The 12,571-nt window shown below is 49.5% G+C and overlaps 1 protein-coding gene across 1 annotated transcript in view; it reads left to right on the top strand.

Annotated features, from left to right (window-relative positions):
* Positions 1-11,809: 11,809 nt before the first annotated feature.
* Positions 11,810-12,571, top strand: part of LOC119357689 — a 2,568-nt gene continuing 1,806 nt past the window's right edge. The window contains exon 1 of the mRNA XM_037624555.1: positions 11,810-12,481. Within this exon, the coding sequence (XP_037480452.1) occupies positions 11,810-12,481 (672 nt within the window). The remainder of the gene's footprint in view (positions 12,482-12,571) is intronic.

The following is a 12,571-nucleotide window of genomic DNA, read 5'->3' as shown; positions in this document are numbered from 1 at the left end:
AGCGGGATCGGCCCCGGGTATCGCGGCGAGCCGGAGAGCGGCGATCATCACGGCGGCTCTCCCGGAGCGCACGCAGCTCCCGCCGGAGTTCCTCTTCACGACGCAGGGCGTCAGGGGAAGGACGGGAGGCCTCGCGCCGGTCGGCCTCGCGGCGCTTGGGACGGGAGGCCCCATCGTCCCACTCAGCCAAGAACTTAGAGAGCTCACGGCAGAACTCATTAGAAACCTTGCCATGGAAGGAAACATAAAGGAGCAGATCAGGCACATCCCAGTGATCATAAGCAGGTTGATGCATGCATTTCTCAGCCAAGGTGCACCGTCAAGTACAGATTCAGATCAGTTGCTACAAATGATCGCTGGACAAGCACTTGCACTATTGGCAATTGAGAGTGCCAACAATTGTCTTGTTATGTTAGCAGAACCAGGTTATGTCTTCATCAAGGAACTCGCAGTTATGATCCATGGTAACAGGTACAGGTACGTAGCATCAAGCCTGTTGCGGAGTATGTGTGTTTATGGTCAAAATGAGTTTCACAACTCGAACCTGAAAGAAGTCTCCTACATTTTGCGAGAGGTGAGCCCTTTCAAATTTAAACTAGTGATAGTTTAAATTGCAGATACTACCAGTTAACCAAAACGATTGTAACCAAAAAGGTGCAGATACCACTAAAGTTTAATCATGGCTTACGCAACTTATTTATTTCACTACAGGTGATGGAAGGAATAATGGATGCAGAAGGTGTGGAACTAGAGGTCCTTGTTGGCCTTAGTTCACGACTATGTAATGCCATTCCTGAAGACTTTGAGCGAGAGCTTGAGCATGGTCCGAATAAGGAAAGATTTATAAAGAGACTTGTCTCTGCACTTAACTCAAATATGACACCCACTGCTCATTGCCCTGGCATCAGGAGGGTGATAGTTGAACATGCCATATACATGATGGAATTCATTCCTGTCTACACTAGCTGTTTCAAGAACTGTCGGATGATGGAAGCACTGCTGATGGTAGGGTGTACACCTTCAAGGGCTGAAAAGTACAGGTTCTTCTCGGGTGATGCAGGACTCATGGAGCACAGCATACCTCTATCCACACTTGTGGCTAGAGCAAAAGAACTGATGGACCATGAGTAGCTATGAGACATCATCAGCGTCACTTGAACATGCATTTAGGAGATATTTGCACTACTGGTCTATACTCGGACTTCTTTTGTTTTTGTTTTTGCGAATGGTCTATACTAGGACTTGAAGGCACGCTCAATTTGCTCACCATAGTATAGAGATTAAAGAGTTATTCATTGCATCCAAGATGGAGATTCCATGAATTTATGAGTTTACAGTTGATATTAAGCAGTTGATTTGTTTTGATATATAAGTCATACATTGTACTGTCATGATGATGGCAACTTAAACAATGGCTGTATTAGTTTTGTAAGAACATGGATGTATGGATGTTGATGAATCAGCTTTGTGATGCAATATGAAATGTCATGGTAGTTGTGCATTGTCAGGGTGCAAGGCTTAAATTTTAAGCATTACAACGGGCCGGGGGTGTTGTTCGGCACCAGTGAATGGTGTGGTTATCAAGTACTAATGACATCCATCAATCCATGAGGCACCCACTTCAGTCTAGAGCTCACTAAGTTCATCCTTCAAAGAACCATGCAATTTTATCATGGATGGAGAGGAGCCTAGCATAAATGATTTGAACTAGGAGCGACAACATATATAGTAACATGGTAAAAATTAGGGTTTACTCAACCACCACAAATACTGAAAGTATACTTAGATCACAATTGGTACCATGCATTTAGTATACTTAACACTGCCTTTGCGTCTACTTAACACTGCCTTTAGTATATCATTTCAGGCACTGTAGCAGCACTGTAGGGCACAGTAGCCGGCCTAGGCCCGGGGCTTGGTCCAATCTTGGGTCCGCCCATGCATTTAGGTAAAAAAATCCTAATCGTTTGAACTACTTTCTATGTCCCAGAATATAAGAACGTTTTTGATACTATGCTAGTGTTAAGAACATTTTTATATTTTAAGATGAAGGGAGTAGTAATTTTTGTTGCCGGTACCATGCATGGTATCACCGGCAGGTGTGACAAAATTTACAAAGCTGCGGGGCCTAGATCGACTTCTTTACGCGGGAGACTCCACGCTATGGTCATGTGAATTCTCTGGGACGTGGACTAGGTCGCTTTCTACGATGACTAGATGGATGACGACCGTCGTCCTCGATTAGGCTGCGCGTGCTACGTCCGCGCGTGGTCTCCGTGGAGATTTCCTCGAGTTTTCTTGTCTCATGCAGGCTCGATCTGCCGTTTGTTTACGTGCGTGCAGGTCGAGTGTCCTGGCTGAACACAACACTCGACACTTGGACAGTGACCTGCGCAGCTATGCTCTCGCTAGTCTGGACGATGAAAACGCTAGCTTGCGGCCGGCTGGCCTTGGTTTATCTTTTGTTTCTTGGAGATAGCATTCGGTTAACTGGAGAAACAGGATGTCTGCGGATATACTTTAGGGGAGAATCCCGGCCGAGAACACCGGATTCACCGAAGAGGCACCAAGCAGCTGTACATTGTGGGCTCACCTTGGTTGTGTTGTTTCGCTGCTGCTGTAATGACGAACGTCGCCGAGCACCGTGTACAGATGCCGGCGGATCCCCCCGCGGGCAAGGCCGCCGCCGCGGCGCCGGAGATGGGGCTGAACCGCTTCGTTGTGCTGATCGAGAGGCTCGGCAATGCCTTGGGCACGCTGGCCTTCACGTGGGCGACCGTCGTCCTGCTCGGCGGCTATCCCAGCGACCTCCTTCGCACGGATATCTGGGTCTCGACGGCCACGGTTTTTCTAGAAGCCTTGAGGTAAACTACTCTGCCGTTACTTCCTATTGGATTTGTGTTTGAACTTGTAACTAGCGTAAGCTTAGGCGTTTAAGTTAACCATGTGTCATGGTCTTGGTCAAGTGCAAAAATCCTCATGTTTGAGTCGCGTGCATGTAGTCACATACGTAAGACGGTCACCATCAGTATCACGCTTTTATTTCATCGACGCAGATCTTACCACACATCTCTATTCCGACTAACCTCTCGGTCGATGTGCTAGACTGTACAGGTCATAAGTCTCATATGTCTAACCTTAGGGGCGTGTTTGGTTGCAGTTTGCAACAGTAGTTGCATTGCATGTCCATCTCCAGCCAGCTTGGTTGATGAAATGCAGCCTCGTATGCAGCAGATGCAACCTGTCTGGTTGCCTGCATCGTATGGAGAGGCATTTATTCCCTTACTGTTTGGTTGCCGTTTTTGTGCTTAGGGTGTAATCAGATGCAAACTTCAGTTGTTTGGTTGCAAACAGTGTTTGTGTTCTGCTCACCTCATTCAAATGTAATGGCCTTACCACCACATGATCAGCATAACAACAACAGCAAAACAGTAAGATCAAACAAAGCAAGCAATGTAATGACAACAAACTTAACACAACAAGCAAGGAAATGACAACAAACTACTTAACTACATAGCATAAGTCTAGATTAAAAGTAGGGGCATCCTCCTTCCCTGCTCCATGCCAAGGTGCTGCTCCTAGCCAAAATATGAACAAGGTCCCAGCACAAGTCTCGCCACACACTATAAAAGTTCTCCACTAACACCTTACTTAACTTAACTACCAACGCAATTATGCCTACTGCAACGAAACCTGCACATGACGGAGGAGTCATGGTTGTAGATCTGAGCCTTCAGTCCGAGTCCTGAGATGCGCACAACAATGATGTTGTCGGGGATGATCCGGTGGCGGCGGCAGAAGTAGTTCCAGCCCCGGCCAAGCACTATGTGCCCCTCGAAGTTCTGGACCTGCACCCAGAACACGCATCGCTTGCTCGCCGACAGACTGATCATGCGCGGGAGCGGCTTGATGACTAGCCAGGTGTTCATCACCTCCACGAACTTGGGTGGCACGACGAGCATGGCGAGGTCCTCGTTGTCCTTGATCTGCTGGTAGAAGCGCAGCGGCTCCCTGGCCCCCTCCTCGTGGCCCTGCCTCAGAGATCGTCCACTTGAACGAGGCACGCTCATGAAGACGATCCTGCCAGGCAGGTCCACCTTCCTGAGCCACCTGTTCGTGAGGATGAAATCCTCGGCGCGCTCAGCTCCGACCACCACCTGAGCTCCTCCTCCCGACACATCCCAGTTAGTCTTCAATATCTTGTTAGGTAAGATGACAAGTATTGGTGCACAAACTCTTTGTAAAATGGCACTGATCAAGGCATTTGCCCAGCAAATGACACTGATTAGTCCACAAACTCTATGGACAAATGCCACTTATCAATGACACTTGTTGTTGGGCAAATGCCACTGATTAGTTGATTTGCTGTTGGGCAAGTCCACTGATCAGTGCCATTTTCTTTGCTGCAACTAGCACTCATCACTGCACTATCCTAAACATGGAAACATCTAAAAATAGCAACACCAAGTGCCAATAGCACCCATGTGCAGCCATGCAGATTTGGCACCATTCTAAAATGGTCCTACTGCATTGCATGTATAACATTCAACACAAACCCTAGCTTGAACATGTATGTTAGCAACATGATACATGAACATGATCATTAGCTTGAACATGAACATGAACATGCCATCAGTCAACATGATTCTAGCATTCATCACTCAACATGAACATGCCATTAGTATAACATTCATCACTCAACATGAACATGATTCTAGCATGAACACACCTACTAGCATGAACACAAATCATAAGACACACAAGCAGTAGCACAAGAAAAATTATCCTAGCACACACACTGTACAAAACAAGAACAGATCAGTCCGATGGGATTCGATTGGGATCGCATCCAATCGGATCTGCTAGAGTCCTATCTAATCCTATCGAATCAACTAACTACTACCACATGTCTAAGAAATAAACCCCTAATCTACATCTAGGAGCAAGGATTGAGGGGGTTTGACTTACCGAAGCACGCGCAGCCGCGACGAACCGAGGCCAGGGTGAAAACCCCCGCGGGAAGGAGAGAGGTGGCGGAGCAGAGGAGGAGCCGGCCCCGGCGACGGCCTGCGGCATCGGCCCCGTGCTCAACGCCACGCTGGAGGTCGAGAAGGACGGCCCGCCGACAGGAGGAAACCCTTGGACGGGGGTCAAGAAAACCCTCGTGGCCAATGGGGTCCCAAGAAGGGGCGGCTCCATCGACAGCGCCGACGCCGAGCCCAGGACCATGAGGTCTGGAATCGGCGGCGGAGCAGGAGCGTCCGGCACCGCAATGGCCGGCGCTTGTGGTGGCCGGCAGCAGATGGGGGACGGCGCTCGCAGCGACGACGCCAGGTCGCGGCCCGAGTTCTGGAGCCCGGCCAGCCAGCACTCCTAGATGCCGGCGATGCGCTGGTCGACGGGGGTCAGAGGGCGGCGCGACGGTGGGTGTGGCGGAGCCATCGGAGGAGAGGAGAGGGAGGGGCGGTGAGGAAGAGAGAGGGAGCGGTGGGAACAGTGCGTCTGGGCGGTGACAAGAGAGTGGGGGCCGAGTAACGAGACATCGCCTCCGTCTCCCGCGCTGCCCGAGGCATGCAACTGCCTCACACACGTGGCCGCGCGCGGCCAGGCTCGCGAGAAACTGCCGATTTGGCAGTTTCCGCCGGGCCAGGCTGCGGGCTGCTTTAAGGTCTGTGCGGGCCTCAAACCGCATGCAGCCAGGCGACCAAACATGTCGCGCGCATCCCGCGCAGGCCTTGTTGGGCTCAGGGACGGAGCCAGGATTTGAGCATAGGGGAGGGCAAGACAATGACACATGAGATTTTTTTCCTCTTATGTTAACCTCCTTTACACCAATTTCTTAACAGAATTAAAGAAAAAATAGATAGCAAATCTGAGCACTAATAGAAATACAACGACATAAGAGATGTAGATTTGTCAAATTTTATATTCGCATAATTTTGGGATTAGGAGTTTGTATATAAATTAAATATTGGTCCAGCTATTACCTTGGTTCTGGGAATCCTCGATTCATTATTTCCTCTAAAAAGACATAGAAACTATAAATGTTTGGAATTAAATCATTCTTGCTTACCTCATGACATCAATAAAAATCTTTAGACTTACTTTGTTGATTAGGCTGCTCCCCTTCGCTAGGTTGCACGTTGTTTGCACTGGCATCATGTTTCGACGGTTGAGAGCTTGAATCAATTCCGCTTTTTTCCTCTTCATGTCTACTGTCTACACAAGCACAAATAAAAAACAGAAAATGTATAATTGATTTTTAGTGCCTACAGTCTGTATGCCTATATATCTATAATTTGTCAAGGCACGAACTAAATTAATTTGAATATAAACTACCTTTTTCCGCTCATGTTTTTGCCGCTCATCAGTGCGTTAAGCCATCCGGCAACGTGTCTGTGGTCCGTAGATCGACGCCTCCCTATTCCGGCGTCCCCTTCCTTTCTCCGCTTCTCGGTGGTGGCGCGGCCGCGCGATGGGAAAGATTCGATCACAACAATCCCCGGCGGCGCAACTGCACGATGAAAAGATCCGATCGTAGCAGCCCCTAGCGGCTTGGAAACAAAGAAGTTAGCAGCCATATATGCGTGCGTGGTTCCATCATGGCCTTTTTCCAAGCCGATATGGCTGCTAATATAATTTTATTAGCCCATTGCAACTAACATCCACGATGGCCTGCTTACCATTCTTAGCATTGGGCTGTACATGGGCTCGGGCTGCACGTTAATCACGATCAAGTGCACAGGCAAAAAAGATCAGCGAATAAGAGCATCTCCAGTCGTTGGCCCCTCAGGGGGCGCCTAAAATCGCTGTCTGGGGGTGAGCCGGCGCAAAAATTGGGCCTGGGGTGAGTTGGTTCCTAGCAGCCGGCCCTAAGGCCGCCCCGAGACGCGTTTAAAAATAAAATTTGTATAGCAAATTTCGGCACAGTTCGGCGAAGTTCGGCTAAACACGATAAATTTCGGTAAACTTTGACATATATTAGACATGTTCGCCGGTTTTCATTACATAGCAAACTAGATAACTAATCTAAAAGAGAACTTGTTGAACGCCGAGTAGTCGCCGTCGTCGCCGCTGTCGTCGGACTTCTCCTCCTTGACGCGGCCGTCCCTGGTGGACCCCTGACCGGCGTCGCCAACGCGGGCTGGTGAGGCGGCACGTCGTCGTCGTCGCTGTCGCAGATGACGACGACTCCGCCTTCGTCGCGGCCGCGTCGGCGCTCCGCGAAGCGGCGCAGGGCGGCGCACTGGCGCTCCTTCGCCTTCTCCAGACGCTCCTTCTCCATCACTATGGAGTCCCTGCGCGCCCATTCCAGGGCCACGTCGTCGTCGTCGAGCTCCATCTTCACCGGCGTGGCCGGCTCCTTCTTCACCGGCGCGAGCCCCGGCTCCGTCTTTGGCTTGACGAAGCGCGGAGGAGGAGCCGACGAGGAGGCACGCCGGCCGCCCTCGTTGATGACGATGTCGGCGCTGCGAGTGCGCCGGCCGAACGGCGTCTCCGCCGCGGGCTCGGCCTTGACGCCGAGCAGGGCCGAAGTACCGGAGGAGTGCGAGGAAGATCGTAAGGAGGAAGAAGAGGAGGAGGACCCGAACCTCCTTGGCGCCCATGGCCCGGTGCGTCGGTGGTGCGCCGGGGCGGCCACCCTCGCCGGGTACACCAACGGCGGGTCGTTGCCGCCCTCGAGGTACGTCAGCACGCCCTCGAGTGTGCGGCCGGGGACACCCCACCACAGGTGGCGCCCCTCGCTGTTCTTCTGGCCGCCGACCACCGGCGCGTCGTTGGTGGACGCCAACCGCTGCTGCTGACAGCGCTCGAAGTACGCCGCCCAAGCCGCGTGGTTGTCGCTGGCGTACTGGGGGAGGGAGAGCTGGGCGTCGGTGAGGGAGGCGCGTACGACCTCGACCTCCTCGGCGAAGTAATTGGGCTTGGCCACGGTGTCGGGCAACGGGGGAACGGGCACTCCCCCGTCGCTGAGTCTCCACCCCGTCGGCCCGGCGCGCATGTCCGACGGCGCCGGGATGTTCGCCTGGAACAGGAGCCAAGAGTCCTGTTCGTGCAGCGAACAGCGGCCGAAGCCGTTGGCCGCCGCCTCGTCTCCGGGGAAACGCTCTGCCATGGTGACAGGCTCGGGAGAGGTAGAGAGGGAGAGGAAGGGGCTGGGCGGCGGCGCTCGGGAGAGGTAGAGGGAGGGGCTGGGCGGCGGCGAGGGGCGAGGCTGGTGTGGGCACATGCAAGTGAGGCCACCGACTATATAGCCACGCCGCGCTCGTGTGAACGCGTGCGAGGGAGGGGAGGCGTCGGCGCGCCGTCCCGTGACGCGCCGCCCATGAGGAATCAATGGCAAGGCTGACCGGCGGCAGCCTTGACATTGATTCCCCACGGGAACCGAGGCCGTTGGGGCAAGACGAGGCGCCGTGTCGCTGACACGGCTGGCCCGCGGCTTTTTCGTGCCAAAACAGCTCGCCCCGGCGCCCCCGGGTGCCCCCCAGCGCGCCGGGTTCGGCCTAACTCCGCCGGCGCTGTTTTCGGCCCAGGTCGGTAAAAATCAGGCTCCTGGAGGCGCGACTGTGCCGTTTTTTCGGCGCCGGAGCGAGAAAATCGCTTGGGGAGGCCTCCCTGAGGGCGCGGCTGGAGATGCTCTAAGTCATACCTTAACAGGGACGACACGATCGTTGGGGGGGGGGGGCATCCGTCCCTGGTCGGGCTGCATGGGGGCAACCAATGCTTGATGCCCAGTAGAACATAATCTCCACATCACGCTCCAGACTCATCTGAGCTTTATGGGCATGTCGATCACCTGAGGACAAGCAATCACAACATGACGCCGTCATGTCATCAACAGCAACTGTGTGCTCTTGTCGGCATCTGTAGGATCGTGATTATGTTCTAGATGTGGGTGAATACACAATAATAAATTTGACCTTTTAGTTGGTCAATTTTAGTCTTTCTACTTCTAGTTGCTTATAGGACAGCCTAAACAAGCAAGTCTACAAAAGAGTAAGAGCGCGGAAGTGAAACTTGCAAGTAGTAGAGAGATAGGGAAAATGAACCGCAAACACGGCATGACAAATGCAATGATGTTTTCACGAAATTCTGATTGTTGGCAAAATCATGCTCCTTCTGGTGAAGGTTCGAATACAAAGTTTTACCCAAATGATAATGTATAGCACGAAGTAACACCACCCTGACATTTTTTACACTAAAGTTGCCATCCGGAAAAAATTGAAACTTGCCATCCAAATAGAAAGTTGTCATACTTTATAACTAAAGTTGTCATCCTCTTGTATAAACTTGCGATCAAAAAACATCAGAGCGAAATTGCTTCGTGCCACACATGTGACATTTATCAGGGTCCAAGTTTTAAGCACACCAAGGCCTCAACAAGGTCGATCACAAAGGTCCCACAAAGCCCCTTGCCGACCTATGCCACCATGGCTTGGTACGACCAAGTTCAAAGCCTAACTCAGGATTGATCGTCACGAAGAAGGCGATCGGTGCTACTGAGAGATAGTAAATTTATTCGAAGGGGCATACAAGTGACAGATCCGAGTGGCTACACACAAGAGACACCATGATCTACCCAGGTGCGGGCCCTCTGGGAGGAGGTAACACCCAGCTCCTGCTATGGGGATGCATTGCACTGTATGTCAAATCACAGAGGAAGTACAAAGTAGTAGTGCTACTTTTTGCACTCACAGATCAAAATATTTTGTTTTGTTTTTTGTGCGGATCACAAATAAAGGTATTCTATATGAAACTTTGCAACTTTGTAGTACTGTTCCACATATACGTGTGGGATTCTACTAAATACGTATTTTTGTATAGACCATTCGAGTTTTCAAAATCTAGAGACCACTGGAAATCAGGATATCAGGATTCAAAAGCAATTAGTGGACCGGACATGGACATAACATGCCCATCACTCAACCAGATATTATTGTTCCATAGACTAAAAACAAAAGATATTATTGTTCCAAAGCAGATATGATTTCCCATTTTGCAAAGGGCCCAGAATGTGAGTTGCAAGCCTGCAAATTAGGTGATTTTTGTCCTTGGCAAGCCGATCAAAACCATCTCAAATACTTTATTTACTCTAATCTGAAATACTTTAAACAACTGCTTCTTTTTTCAGGTTTTCACGTTGGACACTAGAAGACTAGAGCTGTACCAAAATCTTGTCAAGTACTCTACGGTCCCAAATTTCACAGCTGTCAGTTCAATTTTGATACAAGCATGTCGCAATCCAATTGTTGATTGTATATTTTCTTTTTTTTCTAACTATACCATATACAAATGTACTTCAGGATGATTGGTCACAGTAACAGGCTGGATTACCAATTTTTCTTCCGCACGAGAGGTGCTTTCAGGTCTCTTGGCTGGAACGGGGTGATCTTGCTCATATATCTCTTCAATGTTCTGTTTAGCATTGATGATGTATGGGCCAAATATGAAGCAATACACATACTGACTTTGTCAGTGGCAGTACTTGTGATTGGCGCAATTCTATGTCCAGAAGCTGCAATCCCACCAATGTGCGACCCATTACGCCCCACGATATCATTATGGGGCCCAATGGTTGCAATCCTACTGCTTTCTCCCTCTCTATTGTATAGCGGTGATGAAGATCTCAACATTCAAAGACTCATCTCCATTGCCAAGTGCACAGTATACTTGGTACTATTTGTGGTAGTGCTCCTACTCACAATCAGCAGGCTGCGGTTCCCAGGTACCATCAAGCTAGCAGACTGGGCTCTTGGCAGCAAAATAGCATTTTGGCATCGAGTTATTCCAAACTCGTGCATACTTGCGGAGGCAGTTATGTTGATGTTCTCCAATAATGTTTACACAAAAGTTGGGATTATTGTATCCAACGTATTTGCTCTAATTACAATATCATTTGGTAACCTCCAGATTCCAGCAGCAGTGTTGCGCATTGGGCTGGCAGTGTGGCGTCTTATAGATATACCACAAGACTACTATGGTGACAATGAACAAGGTGACAAGACAAACCTTGTTTCATCTCTCTTAATATTTTATGTGATGGTGCTTGGTCAAGGAATACTCTATATTGTTGCTGGCATCTTGGATATATTCTCATTCATCCTACGAAGATCCCTGATCCGTCGTGTTGGATTTAGAGGTCCCCCAGGAGTGCAATATGTCAATTTGTACTACGCATATACCTTCGACAGATGCATGGAAGGTGCTATGCTTGCTCCAAAGAAGACCAACCTCATTACATTTGCAATCGATTCTTTAAAGTCAGACTCAGCCAAGATGCAACTCTATGGGCTTAAGATGCTACACAGCTTTCTGAAAAAGGAGCCCCTAAAGACTCAAGCCATATCAGAACTCACCACTTACACAAAGACAGTGACCTGCTTGATCAACATGTTGGGCTGGCTGGACAAGTGAAGTGGATAAGGATATTAGATCATTTGCCGCCAAGGTCACGGCCGAGCTCGCTGATTACCTTCGAGTTATCCCTATCCCTGGGGCGATGAAGCTCATAGTCTCACTTTTGGACATTGTTCATGGAGAGAATATAAAGAATCCTCTTTTGGACATTCGTAGCTTTGAGCCACAACAAGATAATGTGATTCTGCAAGTTGGCAGGAACAAGCAGACCTCCCCAGTGCTTAAATGGTTGAAACAGATGGCACTATACTGTTTGATTCCGAGAGAGGAGCCAGCTAACATGGATGAACAAAACATCCATATACTCAGATGCTGGAGACAGCTTACAAAACGTTGGTCTGTTCCAGAGGAGGAGCCATCAACCGGCCCGGATCTCCTCCCTGTACAGGGCATGTTGATTCTTGAAAAGCTTGCTAGCTTTGATCTGGATAACTGTATAGAAATCAAGAAAGCAACTGGCCTCATCTCAAAGATTGTAGAGTTCACAAGCAACAATATTGACATGACAAATATTAGTGAGACACACAAGACACTGCTGAAACATTCATCGCTGAAGCTGCTGGCAAGACTTGCGAGTACTAAAGGGAAATTTGGTGTAACTTTGCGTCAGAAAATTGCAGAAAATCCCTTCCTTTGGAGCAACCTTACAGAAATCTGGGATGAGGGTGGGAGCAGCCAAGAACTGAGGCTGGGAGCAGCAGAACTCCTTAGAAACCTTGCCGTGGATGAAAATATAAAGGAGGAGATTGGGCACACCCGAGTAATCATTAGCAGGTTGGTGCATGCATTTGTCAGCAAAGGTGCACAGCTAAGTACAAATTCGGATCGGTTGCTACAAATGATCGCTGGGCAAGCACTAGCATTACTGGCAATGGAGAGTGAAAATAACTGTCTGATTATGTTAGCGGAACCAGGTTATGAATTCATCAAGGAACTTGCAGTTATGATCCAGGGTGACAGGTACAAGCATGTAGCATCAAGCCTGTTGCAGAGTATATATATGTATGATCGAAGTGAGATTCACAAATCATACCTGAAAGAAGTCTCCTGCATTTTGCGACAGGTGAGCCCTTCAAATTTAAACTAGAAGTGCAATGTTCGAGGCGGATTCTCCAACTTAATTTTTACACATGTTCTTGTAACCCTTTCTTTC

The sequence above is a fragment of the Triticum dicoccoides genome, chromosome 2A, assembly GCF_002162155.2.
Source record: "Triticum dicoccoides isolate Atlit2015 ecotype Zavitan chromosome 2A, WEW_v2.0, whole genome shotgun sequence".
In the NCBI taxonomy this organism is placed as follows: Eukaryota; Viridiplantae; Streptophyta; class Magnoliopsida; order Poales; family Poaceae; genus Triticum; species Triticum dicoccoides.
Note: the sequence above shows the minus strand (reverse complement) of the source record. Positions and strands in the feature narration are given on the sequence as shown.